The sequence below is a fragment of the Gallinula chloropus genome (genome assembly GCF_964237585.1).
Source record: "Gallinula chloropus genome assembly, chromosome: 4".
NCBI classification, from domain to species: Eukaryota; Metazoa; Chordata; class Aves; order Gruiformes; family Rallidae; genus Gallinula; species Gallinula chloropus.
Window position 1 is genome coordinate 79,985,426 of NC_140088.1, and position 14,256 is coordinate 79,999,681.

The 14,256-nt window shown below is 37.1% G+C and overlaps 1 protein-coding gene across 1 annotated transcript in view; it reads left to right on the plus strand.

Moving 5' to 3' along the window:
* Positions 1-274: 274 nt before the first annotated feature.
* The window catches only part of RXFP1 (relaxin family peptide receptor 1), a gene marked incomplete at both ends in the record, with an annotated part of 46,455 nt that continues 32,473 nt past the window's right edge, over positions 275-14,256 (plus strand). Inside the window, one exon of the mRNA XM_084263721.1 lies at positions 275-323. Within this exon, the coding sequence (XP_084119847.1) occupies positions 275-323 (49 nt within the window). The remainder of the gene's footprint in view (positions 324-14,256) is intronic.

Genomic DNA, 14,256 nt, shown 5'->3' on the forward strand with positions numbered 1-14,256 from the left:
CCTTTGCCTGCTGCAGAGCAGACCCTGTTCTGTGAGGGAGAGCCTGAGGAGCCGGTGTGCTGCCGGAAACTTTCACGTGTGTATGTGCCACAGACGGGGGAGAGAGGGAGACCTAGTGCAAAGGAGAGTAAGGAAGGCAGGGGAGAGAAGAGAGCTCGCTTCGTGCTCTGCTGAAGGCTGTCAGAAGCAGAGCGTGTGAGCAGCGTGCTGGCTGCTGTGCAATTTAAGAGACAACGTTCACTGACTTTATTCGTTGAATTGCTGAAGGACAGATATGACATCCAAGTGCTGCTTCTATATGTTTTTACTTATTGGTACCAAGGGTAAGTGTATCTGCCTTTTTTCTTGCTTTGACCACTGTAAAGCAGATGCCTGATAAACTTTTAAAAACTCTATCTGGGTGTTGGTTTTTAGTTCTTCGTAGCAATTATCCTCTGATAGAATTTAAGTGTAATGCAGTCTCTCAAGGTTACTAGCTACATGCAAGGACCAGATATTTATGCATTTAATGCTTTGAGAGTTACTATTAATAGTTATGAGCTGAAATTAAAAAGCAAGAAACAGTTTAAACATTGCATAAATACTTGCTGTAAATATTTAATGAAGGTACAGATAAACGGACTTATTTCAGATGCCTTGAAATCCACATTTTAGGCTCAGTTTAGTGGTTAGCAGTGGTACTGTGCAGTGCTTCCAGAACTGGTAGCTCTGGAAAAGTAGATTGTGTTCAGGTAACAGGAATTTTTACAGTCTGATTCAGCATGGTAGGCAGCATAGCATGTGAGATGGAGGCTGAATTAAATTTAAGTTTCCTTCAGACACAAGTCTGTTCAGCGTGGTGGGAGCTACACCTGGCCTTCTGCTTACTTTTAGTAATGTTTTCTTCATTCTGTTCGAGAGCCCTGCTTGTAAGTACTGCTTTCAACTCGGGTAAAGCCTTCCTTGTGAAGCTGCTGATATTAATACTGATTTATCCGTTGGATTTTCCTAATGATTATGATTTTATTTAGTTGTAATTTTTATATTAAAAATACTCTTTGTTGCACTGTGACAATGCTAAAATAACTTTTTATTAATTTTTAGATGAAATAGTTACCCTTTGCAATAAATAATAGGAGCATAAGAATTAATTCTGCTGCCTTCTTCTCTATAGAACAATCGCTCGGTCTCTCTCCTGTTTTTCAATTAAACCTTTTTGGGTTTATGTGTGCATACTATGCTGCCTAACATAAGATTCATAGAGGATATTGCCCCCATTAGGAGTTTGTGAAATAAAGCTCCACTTAACAGTTATTTTTACAGTTGCAAAGCTTAGTTAAACCTGTGAACAAACTCTAAGCAGTTCTTCTATGTTTTGGAGGAATGCATAATATGCAAGCATGGAAAAAAACCCAGTGATATTAATGTATTTGGAATTAAACAGGCTATGATAATGAGATCTTATCGAGCCCAGTAGCAAAGTCCGTCTTCGTGTGCAACCATGTTATCCATGAGCAATAACCCAGTGGTTAAAGGTAGTAGTACTTCAAGGAATGCAGAACAAAAGCTAAAGGATTTCAAATTGCTGTTTTCTATACCAAGAGAGTAAGCTGTTTAAACATTTGAAACATTTACACAAAATGTGCAAATCATTGTTGGTATAATTTCTGCTGTCTTAAATTCATCTCAGCTGTGGAATTTATAAAAACTACTGAAATGTGTCAAGGTTTATTGCAAAATAGGATAGCAGATGAGGACTGTGAATGACTACAGATCATCTAGTATAAGAGTTAATAACAGCCATTACCTTTTTAGGTGTTTATTTGCTCATCACATATAGTGTATATAACACTTATGAAAAAACCCACATGGCTCATCTAGATTGTTAGAGAGAAGCAGCACAGGCACAGATTAAAGCACAACTCTGCTTTATTTTGTAGCAAAATGAGTTCCTAGTTAATGTTGCTTCTAACTTTGCTCAGTTTACAGAGTTGTGGTTTGAACCAGGACATGTAGCTACACTGCTTTTCAGAGTGGTAGCTGGCAATCTGAATTATAGCCACATAGATCTGCAAGTTTCCTGAGCTCATCCACCCAGTGGATTTAAGCTTAGCCCATGTCTTTAAACTAGCTGATATTAAAATAAACACTCCTAAAGTAAGTATAGTTGTGCTTAGAAATTGGATTTCTTGTTTATGGACTGCTAGTAGTTCAGTTGTGGAGTTTTAAAATTATTATTTCTACATCTCACAGGTGCTCCTAATTCTTAAAAAGTACAATGAGAAATATCTATTGTACAAAAACTACTCTTGCTTGAACCATCCATATCAATTCAATTTACACCTGCGTAGTTTTCCATTCAACAGCTAAAGCTGCACACAAGTAACTACAATAGCTCTTCTATTTCACTCTCTTCCTTCAAGTTCTTCATTAAATCTTTTTATGTGAAAACCTTTCCTTCCAAAATACAAATTATCAAACTACATAGCTTTTTATTCACCAGCATCTGTTGGCAACAGCCTGACTTCTTTTCCCATGTGGAATATTCTATATCAGGTAGAGTGTTTCTTTGAAAACAAAGCAGCATCCATAGTTTTCAGCAGTGCAACAGCATCAATGGTAACATGGAGAAAAGTGAGTTTCCAACCGTAGTGATGGAACTGGCATTATTGAATGAGTAGCCAGGACAAACATCTGCCTTGGTGGCTCACCCCCCTTGCAAAGCTGGCAAGTTGCTTGGGCATGTGGCTGGTGTTGCACTGGCTGCTGCTGCATCTTCTCTTTTAGTAAAATAATCAACTGTAATCACTGCAGCAACCGTAGTGTGCATATGACTTTAGGATCACTTTGATTAGCTTTCTGGGGTCCAGAACTATTTTGACCTCCTGGACTTTGGCTAAATGACAGTCCCACAAACAATTCATTTATCAATCATTAAGAAAAACAGGAGAACATTAGTATCTAAAACTATTCAAAGTGAATTCCAGAAGGGATTTGGCAGGCTCCTCGTGGAAAACAATTGTGATGGTTATTACTTTAACCCTGTATGTTCTGTGCCCTTACCTGAAGTTTTCAAATCCTATTTCTACTTATGTCTGCAGTTCCCCTTCCCTCACCTCTTTCTGTTCTTCCGCTGTATTTTTTTTTTCTTTTGTCCTTCCTTTACTGTCACTTCAAAATTCCAAGGAAGACTTTATTAAAACTGTCTGAAACTTCTTGGCCCTTCTGGTGCTGCATGCACGTGACAGCTGTTTTCAAGGCTAAGCTCTCTTGTGCCAAAAGATTTCTATCAAATGTGGGAAAAAGACCATCCCAAATTATTTGAAGAAGTGCAACTTTATGGTTGTGCATGATAGTGCTCTTGTTTGCATGTTTTGTAGCAAATTTTAAGATCCCCTCCAGATTTGTAAATAAGAAAGTGAAATCACTTCATCCTATGCACAAACTTAAATAATTCATTGTGTAGTAATAATTTCTGGTTATTTCTTTTCTTTCTTTTTTACCGTGGGCCTCAGTCTGATTGCCTTCACTGTGGCTAGAAAAATAATTCACTGCTTGTATATCTGTGTGTACGACAGAGAAAATAATATCTTTGCAGAAGATTTTCCTTGGGAAATCATCTTCCTCTAATACCAGTTAAAGGGTAGTGAAAAGTCTACACAATGATAAATTGAAGCTCTGAAACTTAGATCATGGTCTTCTGCATGGGCTGCTCTGCATGCAACTGCTGCACAGACAAGGCTGCTTTCAGCTCTCCATCAACGTGGCACTCGAGGGTACCCAGCCTCCAAACCTGTTCTGACTCCTTATAGCAACTCTACCAGGCTTGATCCATTTGCTCTGAAATTTTACATGTGATGTGGCCTTTTTTTTTTCCCACCTCAAGCAAAAAGGCAAGAAAAACTTTACCAAAATATTATCAGTTTTTCAGAAAGTGAGAAATTGGTGCTTTGCCTCTGCTGAATGATTCTGGGGATCTTGTGTTAAGCAATGCCTTTTCTTAGATGCTTAAGGGTTTCTGCAGTCTTCCTCTGCAAAATTACTGAGTCTAGGAGAGTGTCCTCTGACAGGCCACCCTGCTACAGCTAATGAACCTGTTCAAGCCCAGTTGAAGCAGTGTAAAAAATCAACCATCTCTAATGGATGTTCCTGGATGCTGGAGACCAATGTCGTCAGAACAGCTGCCACCATTGATCTTGGCAAGTGTTTCCTGTTGGTGCTGTATGTCCCATGCTTTGAATCCATCAAATCAGACTTTGAGATGACTGATTCAAGGAAAGGAGGTGTAGGACGCTGGAGGATCAGGAAGTCGTATTGGTTGTGTCTGGGAAAATACAGGAGGTGAAAATGTATTGGGAAGGATTGAGCAAGAAGACTGAAAGTAGCAGCTGAAGGGAAAAGAAGGTGGGATGCTGGAGCAGAGAGGTGAGGGAAAAGTCTAACATACTTAGAAATGGAAATCAGAAAGAACATTGGTCTGATAGAATAAAGACTGAGGAAAGGGATGAGTGAGAGGGAGCCAGCAAGCAACAATGAATCAAAGGAGGACAAGGAGCTCTGAGAGATGAGAGCACGTGAAGAATGAGGTGAGAGGATGGTAAGACCAGAACTAGGACCCTATGTGGCTAGGAAGAGGCAAGGTTGGGAAGCAGGTAGTTATTAGGCAAAGAAAGAATGGAAGCGAGGTAAGCAGCCAGGGTGAGGAAATGATGAAGCTGAGTAGAAAAAAGTGCTGTTTGGCAAGGTGAGCACTGTGCAACAAAGCTGGAAGGAAGCTGAATATTGTCCTGATTCTTACTGTCCTTGCAAAATGTCTCCTCCTGCTGTGTAACACCCTCTGCTCAGTACTTAATGCTACCAGATCCCCCCACAATCTCAGACAGAAAAAATCTGAAGAGCCCAAGGTTCTGAAATGACACCACAGGGTGACATGTTCTGAAATGTCAAGGGAAAATTTCTTTTCTCTTTTAATATTTTCAAATGTTACCTATATCAGAAACACTATTAATTTTGCAAACTCATTGCTTAGGAATCAAGATAAAGGATGCAGTCATGATTTGTCTTATGTGTACCTATTATGTTTTCCTCATGCAATAGCTTCACAAGAGCTTGTGCTTCATGTACGGCAAAGAATTAATCAGAAACATATAGTGAATTGTGTTGTCTGTGTGACCCCTTATTTGCTGCAAAGGATAAATTGTGAATGAGGCTGGGGATTACAAAGTGATGGCCATTTGATGAAGGCAACTGAACTCTGCAGTGGAAAACCAATTTCTTTTCCTGTTTCTTACCCCAGACAGTAATGCTCTAAATGCTTCATAAATGGATAATAATTGAATGGCAGGTTTTCTAGTTTTTTGGCTCGGTAGTCCTGACATGGCAGTGTTCGTTTCACAGCTGCCACTGAAGCTGTGCTTCAACTAATCCATGAAGCTGATTCTGAAAGTAGGATACTAAAATTAGCAGGAACACTTGTCATGCATATGTTAATGTCTCAGCTCCCCGTCTGAGCAATAATGACATATTCTAAACTGTAATCTAAGCAATCTGTGAGGATTTAAGAATGGGAAGTCTAATTATTGTAGCTGTACTGATTGAAGTAATAAGGAATTTAATATTGCAACTTGTAAGTGGTTAGACCACAGACTAAGCAGTAGGATGCTTAGAAGACTAATCAAAGTGTGGGTAAAATGCATATAGTGTTATACAGAGGTGCGCTTGAAGAAATAAATGAAATTTAAAGGTAGGTGACCGAATTTAAATGTACGCTGCTGATAACTGGCATTTCATACCATAGGGGAAAAACAAGAGACTGTTTGGAAATTGTCTGATAGCCAAAACAATACAACACCACGTGATATTTAGAAGTGACTGTGTGTATGCAAAGAAGCCGTACACAACATTATTCTAGCTGCCTGCTGTGTTGTCTTCAATGCTTCTGAGGCATCCAGCATGCAGCAGTGGCCTGTTGGGAGAACCGGTCCTGGGAGGCCAAGTTGTCCTTCTTTACCTGATGTCAGGAGAACAGGGTGGCCAGGTGGTCGGGAGGGGGAGCCCAGCAGGACCCAAGCTGATCTTGTGGGACTTGTGCGCATAAGATCACTTAGCAGAGTTTATCCAGAAAGGACATTAAATCATTCAGTCCTGTAATGACACAGGTCATCGTGTTCCACCAGTGTACCATGTAGCAATCCCGAGGCTCTATTTGGTAATGATGCTTATTCAGCCAAGTAATTCTTTCCTCCAGATGGGAGCAAGTGCCACTACGGCCCTAAGAGTGACAGAGACTGTGAAGTCAAAGATGTGCCTAGATCTGTCAGAGCAGGTGAACACTGCCTCTTACTCTTCTGTTCTGCAGAGAAAATAAAAGCACTGCCTTGACCTGGGACAAGAGTCTACTTTTCCCATCACTTGTTGTGCTGAACATGGTGAAACTGGCACAGTGCTTAGAAACATGGTGGTGGTATTTTTTTATTTAGCCAAATATACTTTTTCATGTTTGTTTTGTGAGGTGGTTGGGTTTTTTTTACTTTGTTTTTCAGTGAAATTTACAGAAGAGATCTAAAAATAGATGACATAGCAATAGACCGGCTTATCTTTGAAATCAGCTAGTAAGAACAGCATCCTTTCATGAAACTTAAGTTTTGGTCACAACATAGTTAAGTGAGAGTTTGCACCGTGTGGGGAAAAAGGAATTAATGAATTTAAAAGTCATATGAGGGTAGGTCAAATGCCTTGGTTAGTCTGGAGAAGTTAATAGTAATACAGATGACAAAGTTGATCTGCACTTTTCAAGAAGGTTTATTCGAGAGGGACCATCTACCATGACAGTACACTCCCTGTCATTTCCTGGTCTTGAATTCCATGTTAAAACTTGTGAATAAAGTGTTATGTTGTCTTACCTAGGAACTACAGACACTGACTTACAAAAACTGTCATTCCTTTCTAGTATTAAAATAACACTGCAAGCTTCTACTTCTTTTGGTATTGTCTATGTATTTCAAAATGTGTCATATAATTATTTTCAAAGTGCTTCTCAACTAATTCCTTTCAAATTCCTGTTATGGCTGGTTTGAAAATGTTTTCATTTAGAAATGGTGCTTTATATTCAGATTTTCAACATCATGCAGAAAGAATACAATCACCTTCTTTCCAAATAGGTATCAGAAAAAAGTATTTAATAGTTGGGCTTTTATGCACTCATAAGACTCACGTCACATGAGGTTTCTCTTTTTCCTAATATGTTTTAGAAAAAAAGTACTCATTATTTCTCTAGCATGCCTACCTATATATTTTTAGGTATTATCACTATTTCATTTTATTTTCATTTTTTCTTTTTTTAAATCTTTTATTTATATATTATTTTACATATTCACATCACCTCCTGAACAGATTGATTTCTTGCCCAGAGAAACAATTCTTGTATTTAGGGATGTGCATCTTTGGAGAATGTAATAAATACTTTTAAATAATCAATCATGTCAACAACTGCTTCAAGTACTGGGATGTGATCTTGTAAGTTCCAAATGTGTTATTCTGAAATGATAATCTTATTCAATCTATTCAAACAAACAAAAAAAGGCATCTAGGTTTTGATGTCTGGTAATACAGAAGACTCTATTTAGGTATTAACCCTTCACTGGAACACATTATCATAACATAAATTCTCCATTTCTGATGTGAAGTTTTAAGATTTATTCTCAATAACATCCTGTGAGGTTTATGTAGGGAAGCATTAAGTCCTGAGTATCTAATACATTTCACTTGGTAGACTAAGGGGTAATTTATAGGTGAAATAAAGTAAGGATCTTGTGGTTAAAAAAGAAGAAAGTACTGTCATTGATATGATAGACAATAGAGGTACATGGGCACATTGACTTTACATCATAAATGTCCTTTTGCATGCTGTTGTGTGTGATTTGGGATGTCTGAGAAAGCCTTTGGCTAGGTAACTTTTAGAGCCTTGGTAAAAGCTGTGTTCCGATACTCTTCTCAGTCGTCTCCTTTCCACTGTCATAACGTGGCTATCTCAGCAGATTCTTACAATACCCCACTGAGACCAGAGCTATATTTTTCTAGGCACTCTTTTGCATGGCTTGCCCTGAAAAATCCACTGCCTCTGTCAGCAAGTCAGATGCAGAGTGAACAGAGACCTCACAGAAAGGTGTTGCAGGCCTAGGGTGATGCAGCAGATCACTGTCAGATGAAACTTCTCCTCCTTCCAGCTCTGCATCCTGCCTCATGTGCCATGGTGGAGTTGGATTGTGATAGCTGGACTCTTAAACCATGTTTCACAGACAGTGCTTTCATTTGTGCTGGCAAGGAGAAAACAGTGTCAGGAATGGGCGTCATCATATGTTGGCTTAGCTGGAGTAGGGACAAAAGGAAGAGCAGGAGGAACTACAGCCTATGTGGAGGTGAAATCCATCAGTAATCCATATGTGTGTGTTGTTTAGCCAAACTATCTAAAATGGAGACAAATTTCTGAACATAATTTCTCCTTATATTTTCTAACTTGGTTGGGAAAAATGAACATCCAGATAACTTACGCCTACATGCTGCTAATGCAACATTTCTTTATGTACATTAATAATTGCATACAATCTAAAAGTTATAATCTTAAAATCTATCAATCTTAATCTGCATGCCCGTTATTGTATGATCTGCAAAAGAAGCAGTAAGCCAGATGTCTCTGATCATGGTTCAACCAGCTGACATTATTCGCTTTAAGGAAGTCAGAAATCCTATTATCTTGAGATAATTTCTGGTTTATGGCACTTTAACTGGAGTGCAACCATTTAGAGCGGTGAGTTATGTTTACTCATAGTAAAATGTAGTAGAGATAGGAAAAATTGTGATTTTTAAATTGAACCAAATATCCTTGAGTCAGAATCCCAGAATAATTTATTTAAACACGGTGTCTGTAAACTGATTTTTCACAAAATAGTCCCATGAGCTCTTAGAGGAAAAATTCTCTAAAATCCCTTCAAATTATTTTACTTCAAAACAGAACAATATATTATTCCATTTTTTTAATACCTAATGAGGGTGGAATCTCATAGATTCACAGGGCACAGCAACCTCCCAAATCTGAACTTCTAGCTCTAAATTAAATTTAAATACTTAATAATTATAAGTGGTTCTTAGTAACAAAAGTATGTGAATAAATAAAATGTTTCAGATAATCCTGTCTCAGGCTTACCAAGAAATAATACATTTTTATTGTTACAAAATTAATCTTAAGCTTGCTTCAGAGCTTCATTTTAAATGATTCTGGCTTAGTTCTGTTGTAAGAACTATTATTAAAATCCTTTTAGCCTTTAATAAAAGGCACAATGAAAGAAAACAAAACAAATTATGCTTCATATTTCAAATACTTTGTGTACTCAAACCACTTTGTTTCCATTTCTCTTTCTAGAGTCTTAGATAGCAAAAGCTTACCTGAAAGTGTTTTACAAGGATTTATTTAAGATCATGTTAGTTCAGAGAAGAGGAAATACATTGTGGCTTCTGAAACTGGGGCTGATGGGCAGCTTGCTTAGTTTGAGTGACCCTGTAGCAAAAATAAGTCTAAAGAGCAAAAGAACATGACAAAAGAAGGGGTGGGGGAAATCTCCCACTGCACCCCTTCAGGTTCTTTTCCTCAGTCTGTGGTCGGGCTGGATTTCTCAAATCTTTTTTCTATCATCACCATTGCAGGATGTTCATTCTACCAGCCTTTGGTATGCTTTTGTGATGGGGGTGGCAGGGAAATACTTGGTATGAAAGAAGTTACAGCTAAGTAAAGCAATTTTTAGTTGGGGGGAGGGGGGGAAGAGAAGGAGGAAAAGAAGAAGGAGAACTAAAAAAAAAAGGAAGACTGTTTTACCTTTTTTGACCTAAGAAAAGTTGGGCAAAGTTTTTTGATCTTTTAGATGTTTTTCTGTTCTGAGAAGTTAATGATAGTCACATAGTTCTTTGCTATTCTGCTCATTTACAAATAATATATTCTCAGGAGGTCCTGCAATCGGAATGTCAGCAAGTAATTTCCTTGTTCATTGCCTTTATATTTTCATCCTCTTTTTCAATGTAGCTTTCTCCTAGGGCTTTGCTCAAAGTACATTTTTATTTTTTTCACTGGTGTCCTAGAGTTCTTTTACTTCCCGGAATGAATGCATGTGTACAGCATCTCCCCTCCTGTATCTGGTATTGTGTCATGAAAGTCACTTGAATATGCCTTTTCTTTATGGAAACTTGAGATGTTACAAATGTCTGTTGTTTGTCAGTTTAAATAATTCAGTTTTCATTAATCAATGTTTCACTTTTGCTTACATTAAATATGGCTGACTGGGTCAACTTGTGCAAAGCAACAAGTCCAAAGTGAATTTCTATACTGTAATCTCTAATTACTGACATTGTGTATTCAAATTCAGAATGCTAGTTATCCAGATGAGGCAAATGGTTGTTGCTTGAGGGACACTAATTTATTGATAGCCATCTGTCTTTCATCCTCTTGGCTAAAGTACATTTTTTAATTATTTGATTGCTCAGATTAAAAATAAAAAAAAAATCATCAGCCTTATACTGAGCTGAAAAAAAATAAAAAAAAAGATATATGGCAAACACTACTAAAAAATAAACATTTTTCCCCCTGAAATTATAAAGCATCAAAAATGCCATTCCTGGTGTTCAGCTTCAGAGATTATTTTTTTCTCTTATACATGTCTTTAAATCATTAACTCTTACAAACATGGTGTTCCAAAGGAGGGAAAAAAATAATTATTTGAAACAGATTTATCTTTGGGGCTTGAAGAGCCGGTCAAAGCACATTCCTCAGTGGTTATGAGGAGAAATCAGCTCCTGGGAGGAAAGTTTTCCTTTATTTTGATGGTTAGTCTTTGCCTTGTCCAGGCTTCCCAGGCAGGGTGGAACTGACTATCACAGTACTTTTAACCTGTTTACATTGGTGACTTCATTTTTCTATCTAATGCCACCCAAACAAAACTATAGAGCTTCGTGTATCCAGCTTTAGACTTGACATTGCATCAGCGTGAAAGAGAAATTAGTGAAACTGAAAGAGTTACACTGATGCAAAACAACTCTAGGGCAAAGGAAAGCCTCAAATGTATTCTTTACCGGAAATCATGTCAGAATATGGACATATGAAATTATTTCTAACCAGAAGTAACAGTCCTATCATTTAAATTCTGTATATTTGGGGAGGGGATGAAAAGGGAAAGAGGAATGAAAGAAAGGTTTGTCTCCGCTCCTTAATTTCTGTCTTTGGTAGGCATTGTGCTGAACCCTTATCCCCTGTGAATGCCCTACAAAATTTGACTTTCCAGCAAAAAAGCATTGTATTACATATTGGGGCTTCTTCAAATAATATTCTTTTAGCTCTTTCTGTATACCAGAATATTTTCATTCTAAATTCTGTGTAAGTAGAACAAAAAGACAAATTAATAAAAGGTATAGGAGCCAAATCCTCTGGCAAGGTGCCATGTGACCAGTCTGAATTGCTGTTTCTGGCCCTGGAGTGGATTTTATCTGGCAGTTATACAAAGAGGATCTTCCAGAGCTATAACTGGATTAATTATACTGAATTATCTGTGGCATAACTGATAACTAACTTTAGTAATGTTGTTATGAGATTGGAGTCTATATTTTCCGAAAGATAAAGCAAATTTTCTGCTTTCAAAAATGCTTCTGAAATTGTGAAAACCACAGCAAGAAATAAAGGTCCATATGAAATTAAAATCCAAGCTAATGACCAGATTGATATGTAATATAAACTGTCATAATATATGCATTATTTGTACTAAAACACTTTGGACTATATTCTGCTTAATGAAAGGAAACACTTTGTCAGTCATAAACTTCTATGTGTAGTTCAATCACTACATATCCCTACAGTGACATCTAATATGGTTAAGTAAAGATAAATGTAATATGTTAAAACTTGAAAATGTAATTCTGGTACAACAGCCCAAATATAAATAAATGTTAGTGTGCTAGACATTAAACTGTTGCAACCATTTGGGATTCTAAATAGAATTGAAAATTGTAAACAGGATGTGTACGTTATACAGGTATTTAGAAATTGCTATAGACATCAGAGCTGAACAATTCGCAGTGGAGCAGAGGAGCAAATTACAGACAAGGCAATGTAATGATAATTGTTTAGTTATACTCTTGTGGAGATCCTGCACGAGTGTTTAAATCTTTTAAGCCACCGCTGCTTTGCCTCAAGGATTAATGCTAAAGTATCTACTGACACTAGAGCAGGGCATCTTGGTCTACCAGTTTTGCCTAAGGGGTTACGCCATTGTACATAAACTGGGTTTTATTCTTGTATGAAACTAGAAACTATTTTCAATATGTTACTTACAGACAGTTTTTAAATGTTAATGAAAATCATTTTGATGGTGTAGGATTCCCAATACATGTTCTAGAAAGCTTTTCCTAGAAGAAGTATTGGGTTTAGGAGAGTCTTTATAAAATCACATGCCAATAAAACTACATTCCCACTGATAAACCTGTAATAAGTTAAAGAACATATAAAAATTAAATTCATATTTCTACTTTGAAATGCTCTGGACTAACTTCATCAGAGTCTCTATCATAAATTGCTAAAAACTTCCCTTGTTAAGTGGGAAGAAGCTGAAAAACTCAGAACAAAACCAAAAAAACTAATGTAAGAGTCAATTAAATATCTTTCACTTATATTTTTGTAATGGAAAGATCCAAGGAAACTATTATTTAAAAAAACAAAACAAAAAAAAAAAACCAAACCAAAACAAAACAAAACGAAAAAACAAAACTAAGGTCACTGGAAGATCTCATGTTCTTTGTAGTGGGGTTTTTCCTGCCATTTGGTGATCAACCACTTGTCAGTTCTATTCTTTGTCAATCATTAATTAACCATCTTTTAAGTGAAATGAATTCATAGTTATAAACTTTTTTGTAGCCTTGTTCTGATGATTTGCTTTTTAAAGTAAAGGTTACAAGCCTATGAGGTCTTCTCATACGTTAAAGGTTTCTCAAAATCAGTTCGCATGCTCTTCAAAGACCTTTCAGCAGAAGAGGAATTTTTTAATCTACTGTCATCTTGAAGCATTCAGGCTAGCACAAATGATGGGCAAAATTGATTTCAACTTTAATATTTTCTTCGTTGATTCTTTCTGTGTTAGTTGAAGAAAATGTTCTGTTCAAAACAACCATTTCAAAAGAAAATTTTCAGTCCTCTCTTGCTCTAACTCATTTCTCACTGTGTCTAGAAGTACAGCAACTAAAATAGGTTATGGGTGAGAAGGGAGAAAAAGCTGCACCAAGTCTGCATTGGTCTCTGAAAAAAATTGTGCTTTTGTAGGTAAACCAGCTTCCCATTGTACAGGGTGGGTTCTTCATTCCTCGGACCTCATCATCTAAGGACTCCTTTGTAAAAGTAGCTGGATTTCTTCTGCACTTTCAAACTGATAACTTATTTCAAGAGAAGAAAAATGTATTAGCTTGTTTGGAATTTGAGAGTCACTCCATACTCATGGTAATGGGTCTTCATGTGATTCAAATTTTTGAAAGTACAAAAACTATTTTTCTGATATTACAATATTTGAAACTACATGTGATACGATTGAGGCTGACATCATTAACAAGTACCAACCAGTGAGTCATGCTGCTTTGATTAGCTTAGATTTCTGTCTAATCAACCCAGTATTGTTTCCTTTATGAAGTCATATTCACTCGTCTTTCGGGAGCTATGTGTAACTGTTCAGTTCATATTCTTCTATTGCACATGTCCCTTATTTGGTTTCTCAAACAGCGTTTGTGACCCAGCAATCTGTTTTCAAATATCTTTTTTGCCATTTTTCGAACAATGTGCAAAAAATAGTGAGCTTGATGAATCAATTTAACTTGTGAGGAAAGCTGTATTCTCCTGGGAATATGTTGTCCTCGGTTGTCCTAAATGCATCTCCTCTTCCCTCTATGAGAGCTTGAAGAGAGCTGTTGTATTCTTTCCCCAGTTATTCTGTGACTGTATGACAGAGGAAAGAGCATTACCACCTTAAACCAGATGACAAGCCAAACCTTGCTTATTCCTTTAAAAAAGTAAAACAGTGGTAAATTAGTCTTGTATTTTAAAGGGTAGCACTTTCTGCAAGCTGAGGAAAGGTCATAGATGTCAGACTTGGCAATAAGTGCCTGGAAGCCGTAGGTCTAGATGAGCTTAAAAGGTATATGACATAAGTTCTTGTTTGAGAAGAATCGGGGGATGAAGAATGTAGCAGTCAGAAATATTTA